The sequence below is a fragment of the Phalangium opilio genome, unplaced genomic scaffold, assembly GCF_054372755.1.
Source record: "Phalangium opilio isolate 3A_F unplaced genomic scaffold, DU_Popi_V2 ptg000209l_1, whole genome shotgun sequence".
In the NCBI taxonomy this organism is placed as follows: Eukaryota; Metazoa; Arthropoda; class Arachnida; order Opiliones; family Phalangiidae; genus Phalangium; species Phalangium opilio.
Window position 1 is genome coordinate 3926649 of NW_028324217.1, and position 17444 is coordinate 3944092.

General features: G+C 36.6%; 2 protein-coding genes across 2 annotated transcripts; both read left to right on the top strand.

The window, feature by feature from the left end:
- Positions 1-121: 121 nt before the first annotated feature.
- Positions 122-7533, top strand: LOC149618469 (uncharacterized). The gene is made up of 4 exons (XM_089855110.1): positions 122-300; positions 1132-1226; positions 5481-5884; positions 6512-7533. Exons 2-4 carry the CDS (start codon positions 1180-1182, stop codon positions 7303-7305), a joined length of 1245 nt encoding a protein of 414 aa, XP_089711236.1. The 5' UTR covers positions 122-300; positions 1132-1179; the 3' UTR covers positions 7306-7533.
- A 4712-nt stretch (positions 7534-12245) lies between these two features.
- Positions 12246-17142, top strand: LOC149618470 (uncharacterized). The gene is made up of 3 exons (XM_089854756.1): positions 12246-12354; positions 13149-13246; positions 14136-17142. The coding sequence occupies exons 1-3, from the start codon at positions 12310-12312 to the stop codon at positions 14587-14589; spliced, it is 597 nt and encodes a 198-aa protein (XP_089710882.1). The 5' UTR covers positions 12246-12309; the 3' UTR covers positions 14590-17142.
- Positions 17143-17444: the final 302 nt, after the last annotated feature.

Here is a 17444-nt window from a genome sequence, read left to right on the forward strand (position 1 = left end):
ATAGTTTGGTGCAAATTCACTCAATAGACATAGTCAATAGGATGGTCCTGGAAGGTACAGTATTATGACTTCCTTCTCTCTAACTATGTATGAGTGTAGTTTTTGTTGGAAACATGGTTTTTTGAATATGCAAAATCAGCGACGACAAACGACGAAAACTAATTAATATTTTTCCTTGGAAGTTGGACCATGGACGGAAGCAGATAACTTATCTCATGAGGAGGTAAAAGTCAACCTTCTGGAGGTTTCTGACTCACAATCGCGCCAGTACCCGACGAAGAAGGACCTCCAAAGACACAAGTAAGTTTGTTCTGTGTTAAATACTGTTTTCTCTATACAATAGTTACAAGTTCAGAGCTCTTATTAGAGTTTAAGCATCCCCTATACGCGTACGTGTAGCCACCTTTGACAATGCATTGGTCTAATGCACTGTGGAAGGTAGCTACACGTACGCGTTTAGGGGATGCTTAAACTCTCTATTATATTAGAGCTAAACACATCAGTCTTCGTTATAAAAAAGTGCTTCTGCTGAGAGGGATTCAGTGACAACTTATGTGGCTACAAACGCAAAATTATAATTTGTAATACAACTCTAAGGGTTCGTGATTCAACTTGCTAAGTTACGGCTGCGGTTTCTCTCCGCGGATGCGAGTTTAAGAGCCCTGTCATCTCTCCAGTGTTTATAAATATTTTACAGCCCTAAGTTTATAGAAATGTTTCTCATTCTCGGGTGAGTCTTCGATTGGCATCGCAACTTTCAGAACTAGAGTCTATGGCGAACTTTGGAGTTGTATTATTTTCTTGTGATAAGATAAACCCAGATAAACGCTGTGATACAGTCATAATGAATTTATTCATTTTAAATACGTAAATAAAGCAATGGTTCATATATATAAAAGTGTTTTCAGTCTATGTAGACACTAAACACTAAATAGTATTTAGGCCAAATATCTGTGTGTTGTGGTCCTTATTAAAAGAAATGTTTTACAATTTTCAACTTCAATAAAACGATGTTTAGTTAGTGGTTCTTGAACTGATGTAATTAATAAAAATAACACGTGACCACGCATTTCCAAATTAACCGCCAACTAAACCTATTGTCTCCAATGTTTTTTTTTTTGGAAATTCCAGATTTCTTTTGGAAAATTCAACTGAAGATTTATAAATCGTAGTGTTGTTATGGAAGCGGCAAACAATATTCAAATACCTTCAAAAGAATTTGACGAGTATTCTTTTGTGAAACCTAAGTATCTTAGAACAAGAACTAAGAACTGTGAGCAGAAATAAAATAGAAGCGATACATGGAATTCCGTGTTGCTGCAATGATAGTTGTAAAAGCTTTCATCCTTTCACAGTGGAGACGGAATAAGAGTCGCTTCTATTTCTTCCGCGGTCGCTTTAGCAATGATGAACAGATCAAGTCAATACGATACATACTCCTCCCACATCTATAAGTATCATAGCGACACCACAAGAATTCCGTGTATCGCTTCAAAGCCCCTATTGAGGATTATGTGGACCGAAGTACATTTCGGTTCAACGGCCATTTTGAGCCGAAAATATACTACGACAATTTTGTCTGATCAAATTTTCAACTAAAAATCACCCACTGCATTTCGGTCCTGCAACCTTCCCGTTTTGTCCACTGCCCCGTCTGCATTCACTCTTGGTTGATTGTTCTTGGCGCAGGGATCCATGTAATTTTAGAAGCGGGAATGGAGAACAGGGCAACATTCATGGGTGCGCATCAAAGTCCACGAAAGAAGAGGCGGGTCATAGCGACAGAGGTAAATAGGAATTACGTATTTTCCGCCATCCCTGTCAGCAACGTCATCAAATCGTAGTTTTAGTGAGCCAATAAGACCATTTAAAATTTTCCTTACGTGTTGAAGGGAGGGGCTCTATACTGGTCTATGAGTCGCACTGAAGTAAATACTAACCGCTCTTCATTCCTGCTTCTAAAATTACATGGATCCCTGTTCTAGGTTATAATCTCAAATTTTGCAAATATTAAATCATATTTTCGAAATTCAATTCACACAGAGAGTGGATTTGGGCTAGCGATCGTTACGGGCCCATAAGCCGAGACAGTAACGCTTACTCTGGAAAGTGGATGATCTTTCCGTCACTGCAGAAATTAGATGACGGTCTGACGATTCTAGACCATCTTTGGATAAGGATAGATGCCGAAACTTCTCAAAATAAGTTCTATAAAGCATCTGCCAGAACTGCCGTAGGAACATTTCTGTCCAATCCTGAATTTGGTGTGATTTGCGTACATACGACAGACTATCGCAATGAGGCCGATGTTATCTTAACCGGAATAAAGATACAACTTATCCTAAATTCCATGAATATCAGGTTATTCAAACCTTTGGCCTACAAAACGTACAATGAAACCCTGCAAGGACAATTTCCTGGACCGAATTTGTACGAAGTGGAGTATTCGGGTAAAAATTAAAATAACTTAACTTCGTTAATTTCTTCGGACATGCGAATGGCCCCGTGCCTGTAGAAAGTTCATGAAACTTGTAGGCATGTAAACCTCAGTGTTTCATAAACCATTTACACCAGGATGCCAGGCTACTTAGCGGACAAAGTGCAGTACCAATTAGCCACGCCTCCTGGCTGGTGTAAATGGTATCAATCCTCCTAGTCTGAAGAGTGAAGACTATGCATAATGAAAAAAAAACGTCCTTTCTTTCTAAATATAATAAATATATTACAGGTAGAATTATGACATTTCATAAACATTTCGGGGTTGATCTAACGAAGATAGATCCGAGTTTGTTACCGATCGCCTGGGGACCCGATCTCCCGTCTGAATCCTTTATACCAACAGAAACCGCGTTACAAAATATTATGAGATCCTGAATCAAGAACGAAAACAGAGAGAATTTTACACATAAGGAATGGAAGAGTAGGGTTTCTAGAGTGCCTGTAATTTTTGACTTTCTATGTGTAAAATTCTCTCTGTACGAAAACGAGTTTTGCTTCGTAGTCCTTAAAAACTGCATTTATACACAATCCTCGCTTCTTATCTGTGTGTTACTACACCCAGTACGATTTTTCCATAACGTAATGGACTTTGTTTGAAGTTACTCATAATTGTCCTTGATTTAAATTTTAGCTGTTCTATCCAAAATGAAAACATTTATACCCTTTTTTTAATGTAAAATTTTCAATCATAACAAATGTTTGAACTACGCAGGCAAAACGAAATTTCTCATACCTTAATTTCAAATTGTAATACCAATATTAATTTTTAATTTCTGTTCCTTTGTTGGTTTGCCAATAATTGTTTATAAACTCAGTTTTTTAACCACTGCTAGAAACCAACTGATAATTACCGGATAATTATAATAATTCTCCAGTATTTAATTGTGATAATCTCCAGGTATTTAATTGTGATAATCTCCAGGTATAAAATTGTGATAATCTCCAGGTATTTAATTGTGATAATCTCCAGGTATTTAATTGTGATAATCTCCAGGTATTTAATTGTGATTATCTCCAAATAAATAATAATTTAAATTTTGAAAATTATAATATAAAAAATAGTAAATTTTTAAAGTATAAAAACATATACTTATGATTATAATAAACATTTTGTATTGCATCATATTGCAAGTTCATCAATGAATCAATTAATTTAAAAAAAATATATAATACTTCTCTACGAGAGAAGTGTACCACAAAGCGGGGTAGAGTCAGGCCAACATAATGCGATCTGCTTACTGCCTCAATTTCTATTATTTTCTATTCATATACGCTTATATGTATTGCACTTTCCCTGATCTCAAAGGATTATCCATGATTGTATATGAGTTCATAAATTTCTATTTATTTTCGTCACGTAGGAAAATGACCTATTTTGATGATAAAATTTTACAATTCTGGGTGTGTTTAAACAATTATCATATTAATGCCAATCCCATATTTGCACTTCCGTTCCTATAAAAGTGTAGCGACTTTCTGGAGACGCGTTTAATCGGTGGGAAAAGAAGCACCTCGTTTGTGTTGATTTTTCTTTATACAACAAAGGCTGCAGATAAGTTGTTAAAAGATAAGAAGCATTGCTAATAACTAGAGTCTATGACGAATAGGAGTTGAGTCCCTTTAAGTTGTTTTATTCCCTTGTGATAATGAATTATAAAACCAAAACGTAAATGTTTTTCAATTTCGAAATAGTTTTACGCCTTGCAAGATAAACCGAGATAAACACGGTGATACTGTCATCATGAATTTATTAAATTCAAACGCGTTGAATCACGATCATAATCAAAATAATAGCGATAGATTTTACATAGTAAATTATTCACAATTGAAATGAATATACTCGTGTATAAGTGATAATACAATTCCATGAACAAGGTTTAAAATTAAAAATAACATGTGACTATCAACAACTTAATCGCTAACTAAATCTATTGTCTCATTTTTATCACTCCGAGCGATGATGACGTTACGGAGAGGTATTACACTGGACGTGTCTGTGTGTCTGTCACTGCTTTGGAAAATCGGAGCAAACGTGTTCGCAGAAAGCAATTTCTGTCTACTCCAATCGTAAGGATCGGATAGGGTTACGAGAAACATCTAGCCTCCCAATGGCAGGGCTTCCACCAAAGGTTCACGCAATTGCGGGTTTTCTTATCATTTACTGTGAATCAATCGCCTTATATAACCCTAATTGTTAAAAAGGCATACGCTTGAATTCAAACTTCAAAAATAACTGTTTAAAATTATTTTAGGAATAACTTATATAGACTTAAGTATAATTAAGGTAAATTAATGACGATTAGAATAATTAATATCAATTATATTTATTTCATTATTTAAGAAAAACCTCTTAATTGCGTCTCGACTCTGAGAGGTTTATTTTGCTTTCCCAACTTGTTATATTTAGATATTAATGTTCGGATTCTTTTGTTAAACTTCAGTTTAAGAGTTTTTAGTTGTTGTGTTGTAACGGAACACTTAGCAGCAGTGTAAAACAATTTCAACATGGCGCGTAATACAGAGATACCTTCCAAAGTATTTGACAGGTAGGATCTTTATTTTTTGTGAAAACTATTTATATAAAAACAAGGAATATGAGCAGTAAAAAATATTGAAGCGAATCATGCAGTACAGACTAAATAGGAAGATGGAAGCTAGTGCTGCAAAATTAACCACCGAGTGTAGGACTTCAATTCTCGCTTCCGTCGTTCTCGAACTAACTCGAGCTGTAAGTCTAGCATTACGAACTTGTATAGGAAGTGTCCTACTTATGAAACATATATTATAAACTTATGGTATCTTCGCGGCACTACAAAAATTCTTAGTGTCGATTCTATGATCCCGCTATTTGTAATTGAGACCACTTAAACGAGATTTATATAACTTATGGTTGGCATTTGTTCGCGGTTGATTTTCTCGGTTATAATCTCAAATTTTGCAAAATGTTAAAGCTAAGCTTTTTCCAAATTCGTTTCAAACAGAGCGTGGATTTGGGCCAAATCAGATCCTTTCGAGAAACAAGACAGTAACCAGTACTCTGGGAAATGGATGATTTTTCCGTCCCTGAATAAATTAAAAGATGGTCTGACGATTCTCGACCATATATGGATAAAGATACAGGAGGAAGTTTATAAACACAAGTTTTATAAAGCATCTGCCAGAACTGCCGTAGAAACATTTCTGTCCGATCCGGTATTTGGTGTGATATGCGTACATACTATTGACTATCGCCGTACCTCTGATGTTATCTTAACTGGAATCAAAATCCAACTTATCCTAAATTCAATGAATGCAAAAGTGTGTAAAGTTTTAGCCTACAAAACATACGAAGAAACCCTGAAAGGATCACATCCTGGACCAAATTTGTACGAAGTGGCGTATTCGGGTAAAAATTTAAAATCTTTATTACTTCAAATTAGTAAGTTTCTTCGGAAACGAGCACCATTCTGCGGGATGAGCACCACACCAACAGGAGACCAGGAGTTAACTCCAGGGTCTTAAGAGCGACTAGATTAATTATTGGACTCGATACGTAGTCTGCCCTATCTCTTTCCTAGAATAAATGGAAAGAAACAACCCTTTTTTCTAAAAAAAACAAAATTATATATTTTTCCTAAAAATAAAAAAAAATATATTTTTCCTAAAAAAAAAAATATATATTTTTCCTAAAAATAAAAAAATATATATTTTTCCTAAAAATGAAAAAATATATACTTTTTCCTAAAAATAAAAAAAATATATTTTTGCTAAAAATAAAAAATATATTTTTCCTAAAAATAAAAAATATATATTTTTCCTAAAAATAAAAAAAATATATTTTTCCTAAAAATAAAAAAAATATAATTTTCCTAAAAATAAAAAAAATATATTTTTCCTAAAAATAAAAAAAATATATTTTTCCTAAAAATAAAAAAAATATATTTTTCCTAAAAATAAAAAAAAATATATTTTTCCTAGAAATAAATAAATATATATTTTTCCTAGAAATAAAAAAAATTAAAATTTCCTACAGATGATACCAAGAAATTTCTATTACGTCGTGGAATCACCATTAATCTAACAAACGTAGATTTGAGTCTGTTACCGAACGCGTTAAGTCCCAATTACCAGCATACTGAATTTTTAGCAACGAGAAACGCGTTGAAAACTATTATTGAAAAATCCAAAAATATGGACAAAAAGTATGAAAGTTTAGATTCTGAATCAAAATCAGATAATAATTTGGTGAACCCTGACAAAGAATCCATTATAGAACCTGATAATACACCCAAAATAGAACCTGATGTTACTCCCCAAAAAGAACCTAAAGATACACCCCAAATAGAACCTGATGATACACCCCGAATAGAACCTGATGATACACCCCGAATAGAACCTGATGATACACCCCAAATTGAACCTAATGTTTCACCCAAAATAGAACCTGATGATACACCCCAAATAGAACCTGACGTTACATCCCAAATAGAACCTGATGTTGCACTCCAAATAGAACCTGATGTTGCACCCCAAATTGAACCTGATGTTAGACCCCAAATAGAACCTGACGTTACATCCCAAATAGAACCTGACGTTACACCGCAAATAGAACCTGACGTTACACCCCAAATAGAACCTGACGAAACACCCCAAATAGAACCTGACGAAACACCCCAAATAGAACCTGACGAAACACCCCAAATAGAACCTGACGAAACACCCCAAATAGAACCTGATGATACACCCAAAAAAAGAAGTATTGTTTCTGATGACGAAGATGAAGGACCAACAGATGCCAAAAAATTAAAGACAGAAGAAAAACATTAGCCACATTTGGCTTATAATCTATCACTAAATAAAATTTATATTTTGAAAAAAAAATCAACAAAAAAATTTGTTTATCACTAAACGTTTTTCATATTGTAATTTTATCATCGAACCAATTAATTTATAACATTAAATTTAATATTATAATTAATTTAAAAACTTTTAAAAGGAAACATGTTAAATGTAAAATTATCAGTGAATCAGATTAAAACTTTTTGAACACTGAAATGCTTCGAATCTATTTTTGCTAAAATAAATGATTGTGTTTGTCCTTTTCAATTTCATTTGTTTATATTTTTTTCAATACAGTTCTTATATTATTTTGATAATCAGTAAAATCAAACTGACTGATTGGTAGTCTTCGCATAGTTCCGTACAAATGCACTCATAATAAGACAGACTCAATAGGATGGCCCTGGTAGGGGCGACGATGACGTTACGTAGAGGTATTACACCGGAAGTGTCTGTGTGTGTGGGTGTAAATGGTACATGGTAAATGTAAAATTATCAGGGAATCAGATTAAAACTTTTTAAAGACTGAAATGTTTCGAATCTATTTTTGCTAAAATAAATGATTGTGTTTGTCCAAGAAGTGATACCTAGTTTATTAGGGAGAAGGTATAAATTCGCCTCCACATTTATAATCTAGCTTTATCTCCAGTCCAAAAGACGTAGCCTGTCCGGAGTTAATCGCCGCCGCCTCTAAATTACAACTAGCATCTCATTGGTTCTTGAAACCTCACCAATCGAATGACGAAAATTAGTTGCATTTTCCGACTGAGGAGAAGCGAAATAGCCCGGGGCCTCCTTTTACGTCCCCCTTGTATTTTGAGAGGGGACTGGGACTATGGCGCGCGAATACTTAGGCAACTTAGACCTTCTCCCTAATAAACTAGATATCACTTCTTGGTTTGTCCTTTTCAATTTCATTTGCTTATTTGTTTTCAATTCATTTCTTATATTATTTCGATAATCAGTAAAATCAAACTGACTGATTGGTAGTCTTCGCATAGAATAAGGACCCCCAAAGACACAAGTAAAATTGATCTGTGTTAAATACATTTTTATCTCTAATTGTTTTCTTTATAATAAGTTACAAGTTCAGAGCATTTATTATATTAGAGCTAACACATCAGCTATTTTTAATTTAGGGCTGTGCGAATAGTAAATCTCCTATAAGAAATCCGAATCGAGTACTCGTTCATTGGTTTCAAAACGATTAATCGTTTTCTAAATAAGCTTAGCAGTGCCAGTTTTTTTCAAAACTAGTACTATAAAATTTGATTATTCGGTTTTATCAGACAAATATGTATGGCGTGAGAGAAAAACTAAACGTTGAAAAGAAACAAGACGACCCAAGGGCTCGTAATAGTAGCCACATCGTACGAGTGAATAGCCCCTCTATAGTCTATACCTACCCTAATGAGTGGATAACCCCTCTATACCTTACCCTAATGATATCTTTTACAATGATTAAATGATTTACCGACTGTGCATAAAATCAGAGTGAATAGCCCCTCGATGCCCTACCCTAAACAGTGATAAAATTATTACCCGTATAAATTTACTTATGCCGTAATTTTAATATTCCGGCGAATCGAAGAACATATAGTTTTAGTGATTATCCCCTCGATGAGTTTACAACAGACTTATGCCGATGCACACTTATCGCTTCTTATAAAATTCTAACATTACGTACTTAACGCTCAATTAATACACGTACAGAAAGTTTCAGTTTATGACGCATAATTTTCGCATCTTATATGTTTCTAACATGAACTTATGGCCAGAAGCGTTTGAAAGAGAAAGAATTCGGTAAAACACCCAATAATTGTAATATCCCGGTGCTTTAAGACCATTCTAAAAAGAACGTCAGTAAATACTTGTTTTTGCTTTCAAAATGTCTGATCACATTTTCAACTCAAAACCACCCACTGTTTTTCGGTCCTACAACGCTCCCGTTTTGTCCACTGCCCCGTATAATATCTGGTCTGCATTCACTCTTGGTTGATTGTTCTTGACAGGGATCAATGTAATTTTAAAAGCGGGAATGAAGAACAGGGTAATATTCATGGGTGCGCATCAAAGTCCACGAAAGAAGAGGCGGGTCATAGCGGCAGAGGCAAAAAGGAATTACGTATTTTCCGCCATCCCCGTCAGCAACGTCATCAAATCGTAGTTTTAGTGAGCCAATAAGATAATTTAAAATTTTCGTTACGTGTTGAAGGGAGGGGCTCTATACTGGGCGATGAGTCGGACTGAAGTAAAGGCTAACCATTCTCCATTCCTGCTTCTAAAATTACGTGGATCCCTGTTCTTGGTTATAATCTCAAATTTTGCAAATATTAAATTATATTTTCGAAATTCAATTCACACGGAGAGTGGATTTGGGCTAATAGAGACAAGTCAGTAACGCTTACTCTGGAAGCTGACCCATCTATGTACATACGTACAAAACAACGTGTCTTAGTGTCGCAGGCTTTTAAATAAAATTCACGCAGCTCGTACATTCGTACCGATCTGTCCTTGAAAGCGGGTGGGTATATAAGCCAGGAGACAAGTCTCTTCCTCACAGTCGCGCCACCAGCCGAGGAAGAACGACCTCCTTATAGGAACAAGAAGAAAACCAAGTAAGTTCGTGTTCCGTACCGCGGACGCGGTGGAACGGAGATCTTTTTTTTCTGTGAATTAGGCCTATAGAGCTATATCAGTTGAAGGGGGGGGGGGGGAAACGTCACAGTTGAGCCTGCCAATAAACGGAGCCGGTTTTCACCTTCCCTCCGTGCGGGCCGCTGAAGAACTCGATGCTAAATTTCCCGCACAATATGGCGCCTAGGCGGGGACTAGCGAAACCCCGCCTCAAAATCTCTCCTTTCCCCCCGAATTGAAATAGCTCTATTGTAATTTCGTTTCTTATTTAAAGTTATTTTTCTTTGTAAATAAAATTGATAAGTTAAAAGGGCGTCGATTAAGATACTTTACACATAAAAAAGGGCGAGGGGCCACTCACTTAGTGTACATGCTGTACCTATATTGAAGTAATTACGCGTAATCTTGCCCCGCAATAGACATTGTTTGGTAACAACGCGAGTTCCTACACGCAGCGAGACAGATTATTCGCTATGGGTAAAATTTGTCATACATAATGATAACTCTACTTATGTTGAATCATATAATGGGTCCCTTATAAGTTTAATGACTTATCTTAAAAATGATTATTTAATCTTAAGCTATGTCCGCACTAGGGCAAAGTATTCGCTCTGCTCGCCACGCACGCTGCTCTCGCCAAGTACGCCGATAAAATCGCCTGTACACACCGAGAAAATTTCGCGCTGGTTCACGTGTAACGAACCTAGCGAAGACGGCGAGAGTGAGAGAAAAAAATGTTCATCTGACTGAACTTTTTACGTCGATCTCACCGGCATAGTCGCCGGCGTAGGCGATGCACAACCAATCCACGTTCTTTTCCTCGTCACGCGGGAGAAATTCTGTGAATAGGTCGAGGAAGAAAAATGGCGGGCAATTGCAGTAGAGTGAAGCGTTTAGCTTATGCGAATAATTTAGATATTTCATTGCTTTTAAAAGCGTTTAGCTTATGCGAATAATTTAGATATTTCATTGCTTTTAAAAGCGTTTAGCTTATGCGAATAATTTAGATATTTCATTGCTTTTAAAAGCGTTTAGCTTATGCGAGAAATTTAGATATTTCATTGCTTTTAATTCGAAAACAAAAGAAAAGGGACCATATAAAACGTATTTGGTTTAAAGGAGTTTTCCACTAGGACAGAAAAAAAAATGGGGATTTTTATAACCTCATACCCAAAATGACATATTATTACGAACGTTACGGGGAGTATTTTCATTCATTTCACTTACAGTTTCGTAGTCCTCCGACATTATAACGAGAAAAATTCCAGATACCAGACAAACCAAGATTCATAATGCAATTAATTCAGACTTCTATAGTTAAAAAACAGCGAAGCAGCTCTTTAAATATGACTTCCTAATAAAGCGATGGACGCTGACTGGTTGTGCGTCGCCTTCGCCGACGAGATCGACGTAAAAAGTTCAGCCAGATGAACATTTTTTCTCACTCTCGCCGTCTTCGCTACGTTCGTTGCGCACGAACTTATCTCAGTGTGTGCAGGCAATTTTCTCGGCGTACTTGGCGAGCGGAGGCTGCGGAGCGAATATTTTACCCTAGTGCGGATGTCCGCCGACAAAATTGCCTGTACACACTGAGATAAGTTCGCGCCCAACGGACGTAGCGAAGACGGCGAGAGTGATAGAAAAAATGTTCATTTGGCTGAACTTTCAGTGTATACAGGCAATTTTCTCGGCGTATACTTGGCGACCGGAGCGAATATTTACCCTAGTGCGAATGTCCGCCGAGAAAATTGCCTGCACACACTGAGATAGGTTCGCGCGCAACGAACGTAGCGAAGACGGCGAGAGTGAGAAAAAATGTTCATCTGGCTGAACTTTTTACGTCGATCTCGTCGGCGAAGGCGACGCACAACCAGTCAGCGTCCATCGCTTTATTAGGAAGTCATATTTAAAGAGCTGCTTCGCTGTTTTTTAACTATAGAAGTCTGAATTAATTGCATTATGAATCTTGGTTTGTCTGGTATCTGGAATTTTTCTCGTTATAATGTCGGACAACGAAACTGTAAGTGAAATGAATGAAAATGCACCCCGTAACGTTCGTAACAATATGTCATTTTGGGTATGAGGTTATAAAAATCCCAATTTTTTTTTCTGTCCTAGTGGAAAACTCCTTTAAAGCAGATGCGTTTTATATGGTCCCTTTTCTTTGGTTTTCGAATTAAAAGCAATGAAATATCTAAATTATTCGCATAAGCTAAACGCTTCACTCTACTGCAATTACCCGCCATTTTTCTTCCTCGACCTATTCACAGAATTTCTCCCACATGACGAAGAAAAGAACGCGGATTGGTTGCGCTTCGCCTACGCCGGCGAGATCGACGTAAAAAGTTCAGCCAGATGAACATTTTTTTCTCTCTCTCGCCGTCTTCGCTAGGTTCGTACGTAAGTAAATTTATTGAAGTATAGGATTAAGGGTTATAATTTTTTGTTAGGGCATCGAGGGGCTATTCACTCTGATCTTCAGTACTTCTTTTAATGGGTATTTACGGGTATTTCGTTTTACCACTGTCAAAGGATGCGCATCGTGGGGGTACTCACTCACGTTTTCCGTTTGTGTCACACTGTTATAATTATAACAGAAGTTAAATAATTTAAGTAATAATTTTAAAACAGTAAAAGGTAGCGCATCGAGGGGCTATTCACTCAAATTTTCTGTACGCCTGTTAAGTACGGTACGATGTGGCTATTACGTCTTGTTTCACTTACGGGATGGGTGTTTTGCCGAATCGTTTCTCTTTCAAACGCTTTTGAGTATAAGTCCATGTTATAAATTTATAGCAAACAAGGTAAACTACACGAGTGTTTAAGGGTCTGAAAACCGGAAAGAGTTTCCAGTCTATTTAGACACTAAACACTAAATAGTTTTTTAGGTGTAATATCTCTATGTTGTGATTCTTTTACAATTTTCAAATTCAATAAAACGATGTTTAGTTAGAGGTTAAGATGTTAACGGAATCTTAATAGACTTAATAATAAGGAGTTCATCTCCGTTCCAACTTTGAGAAGAACTAAACCAAACCACTTCTTAAAATTAATCTTAATTTCTCTTGTGTTACTGATATTAATCATACAGATCGAACTTTCTTGACCTGATGTAATTTATAAAAATAACAAGTGACCACGCATTTCCAACTTAACCGCCAACTAAACCGATTGTTTCCACTTTATTTTTGAAGATTACAGATTTTTTGAAGATTAATAAATCGTATAGTGTTGTCATGGAAAGGTTCGCAGCGGAAAACAATATTAAAATACCTTCAAAAGAATTTAAAAAGTATTCTTTTGTGAAACCTATGCATCTTATAACAAGAACTAAGAACTGTGAGCAGAAAAAATATAGAAGCTATACGTGGAATTCCGCGTTGCTGCAATGATAGTTGTAAAAGCTTTGGTTCAAGTGCCTTGAGTTTACCCGCATACATAGCTGAGTTTCATCCTTACATAGAGGAGACGGAATAAGAATCGCTTCTATTTCTTCCGTGGCCGCTTTTGCCATGATGAACTGGTCAAGTTAATATGATACATACTCCTCCCACATCTATAAGTATCATAGCGACACCACAAGAATTCCGTGTATCGCTTCTAAGCCCCTATTGAGGATTATACAGGACCGAAGTACATTGGGGTTCTACGGCCATTTTGAGCCGAAAATGTACTACGACAGTTTGCCAATCAGGGTGATCTTTATGGGAAAATGTCTGATCACATTTTCAACTCAAAATCACCCACTGTATTTCGGTCCTACAACTTTCCCGTTTTGTCCACTGCCCCGTATAATATCTGGTCTGCATTCACTCTTGGTTGATTGTTCTTGGCAGGGATAGATGTAATTTTAGAAGCGGGAATGGAGAAATGGGTAATATACATGGGTGCGCATCAAAGTCCTATTCTTTCATACCCCCCCCCCCTTTCTGAAAGAAGAGGCGGGTCATAGCGACAGAGGTAAAAAAGAACTACGTATTTTCCACCATCTCCATCAGCAACGTCATCAAAATGTAGTTAGGTGTTGGAGGGAGGGGCTCTCTATACTGGGCTGTGAGTCGGACTGAAGTAAAGGCTAACCGTTCTCCATTTTTTTCTAAAATTACATGGATCCCTGTTCTTGGTTATAATCTCAAATTTTGCAAATATTAAATGATATTTTCGAAATTCAATTCACACAGAGAGTGGATTTGGGCAAGGGATTTTTTCGGGCGTCAAGACAGTAACGCTTACTCTGGAAAGTGGATGATATTTCCGTCACTGCAGAAATTAGATGACGGTCTGACGATTCTAGACCATCTTTGGAAAAGGATAGAGCCCGAACCTTCTCGACAAAATTTCTATAAAGCATCTGCCAGAACTGCCGTAGAAACATTTCTGTCCGATCCGGAATTTGGTGTGATTTGCGTACATACGACAGACTATCGCAATGAGGCCGATGTCATCTTAACCGGAATAAAGATACAACTTATCCTAAATTCCATGAATATCAGGTTATTCAAACCCTTGGCCTACAAGACGTACTATGAAACCCTGAAAGGACGATCTCCTGGACCGAATTTGTACGAAGTGGAGTATTCGGGTAAAAATTTAAAAAACTTCGATAATTTCTTCGGACCATGTGGGTATTGGTGAAGACTGTAGGCATGCACCACAGTCTGAACGTGTGTATCTTATAAGAGCAGCTCCCAAAAAAGCACCAGGTTTCATATACCATTTACACACACAAAGAGGCCAGGCTACTTGTCGGTCAAAGTGCAGTAGCAATTAGCCTCGTCTCCTGATGTAAATGGTATCAATGCTCCTAGTCTGAACAAAGACGAGAGAGAGAGAGAGAGAGAGAGAGAGAGAGAGAGAGAGAGAAATCCTCTGGAAAATGGTCAAATATTTTCGGTACGTTTAGTTTCAGGACGCATATCCTTTGAGCATGGGGGCGGGGACCTACTCTTATTGTCTCTGTCATCCTCTACGTCAACTACGCGCGAGAAAACTGCGCACCGGCGTACCGTCGATTAACCCCCGTTCTCACCATGCATGGATCACGGCTGCCTAAACTGATTCAATCTCCATCTCTCTCGCATCTTTGTTCTGAAAACTATGCATAGAAGAAAAGACACGTCCCTTTTTTTCTAAATACACCTAATAAATATATTTTTCATACAGATGAAATTATGAAATTTCTTAAAGATCTCAGGGTTGATCTAACCGTTGATCTGACGAAGATAGATCCGAGCTTGTTACCTTTAGCCTGCGGACCCAATCTCCCGCCTGAATCCTTTATACCAACAGAAATCGCGTTACAAAATATTATTAGATCCTAAATCAAGAATTCCAAAGCCATACAAAAACGAGTTTCGCTTTGTAGTCCTTAAAAACTGCATTTATACACAATCCTTGCTTCTTATCTGTGTGTTACTACACCCAGTACGATTTTTCCATAACGTAATGGACTTTGTTTGAACTCATAATTGTCCTTGATTTAAATTTTAGCTGTTTTACCCGAAATGAAAACATTTATACCCTTTTTAGCCATATCGTAGTATACGATAGGCTACCCGAGCCGTAGTAGTAGTAGTAGTGGCCGGGGTTGTCGCTTCGTTATCGTCAGATTTTAGCTTAAAAGGAACTTTATATTACCACAACCCACCCATAGGGGTAACTGGGCTCGGTTAGAAATTTAATTTTAATTAAAATTTTTTTGAGATCGCAGCCGGGATTCGAACCCGGGTCGCTCACGTAGTAGACGGAAATTCTACCACTGAGCTATAGAGACTTGATAGAAACCCCGAGTTTTTTATTATTTATTTTTATCTCTAAAATGTCAGGGTGATGTGGGGTGGGTTACCTCTTAATCTGTGGGGGTCGGATACTTTTGAATTTTTATCTGTGGGGTCGGATACTTATGAATTTGTATGTTTGGGGTTTTTATATTTATTTCCTTTTTATTTATGTGCTAATTAAATAGATAACGATTTTCCTTGTTTCGTTCTCGTTCGGTAGCTATCGTCATTTATGTTATGTTTGACTGGAACGTTTTGGCGGTTAATTCAAATGTGGGTTTAGATAGAGCTAACATAGTGTTAAATGAGCGTTATGCGTTTGATCATTTTAGCATTGCTAAAGGTAATTCGAGGGGATTATCTCTAAAATGCGTAATCACTATAACTAAACTTTCTCTTTCAAACGTTTCTGGGCATAAGTCCTTGTTAGAAATTTATAAGATGCGATAAGTGTGCATCGGCATAAGTCTGTTGTAAACTCATCGAGGGGATTATCACTAAAAACTATCTGTTCTTCGATTCGCCGGAATATTAGAATTACAGCATAAGTAAATTTATACGGTTATAATTTAATCACTGTTTAGAGTAGGGAATCGAGGGGCTATTCACTCTGATTTTATGCACGGTAAATCATTTAAGCATTGAAAAAGATAGCGCTATTCACTCATTAGGGTAAGATATAGAGGTGTTATCCACTCATTAGGGTAGGGTATAGAGGGGCTATTCACTCGTACGATATGGCTACTATTACGAGCCCTTGGGCCGTCTTGTTTTAATGTAAAATTTTCAATCATAACCATGTCATAACAAATGTTTGAACTACGCAAGCAAAACGAAATTTCTCATACCTTAATTTCAAATTGTAATACCAATATTAATTTCCAATTTCTGTCCCTTTGTGGGTTTGAAATAGAGTCCTTGTTTCGCCAAGAATTGTTTATAAATGCATTTTTTAAGATCTACTGGAAACAATCGGATAATTAACGGATAATAATAATAGGTGGGGTGGCGTAGCGGTTAGCGCTTTCGCCTCGCAGCAAGAGGATCCCGGGTTCGATCCCGGACTGTGGCACCGGGTGAAAATCTGGGAACAAATCCTTCTGCGTAGAGTTTGCAAGTTCTCTCCCCGCTTACTAAAAGGAGTTTTCCTCCGCGGTCTTACCCGGTTTCTCCTTTCCATCAAAATTTGCAGAGGTTAACGGTAATAGTTAGTATAGGGCGCTGTCGGTTAGCTGTGGCTAGCCACCACCCCTCTATGCATTGTAAAGGGACCCACCTGCAAATAAGCCACCGGCTTAGTGTGGAAATCCCTTCATAGACAAAAGCTTAGATTAGATTAGATTAGAATAATAATTCTTCTGGAATTTAAATGTGGCAATCTTAAAATAAATTTAAATTTAAAAAAAAATTATTATATAAAAAAATATTAAATTTTTTAAAGTATAAAAATATGTATTTATGATTATAATAAACATTTTGTATTGCATCATATTGCGAGTTCATCAATGAATCAATTAATTAATTTTAAAATTTAAATTTAAATTTAAATAAAGAAGAATATTATAATAGTATAAAACTATAAAACATATCGTTGTTTATCAGTAAAACCAGAAGTATATAATACTTCTCTACGAGAGAAGTGTACCACAAACCGGGTAAGTCAGAGCCAACATAATGCTTTCTCCCTCAATTTCTGTTACTTTCTATTCA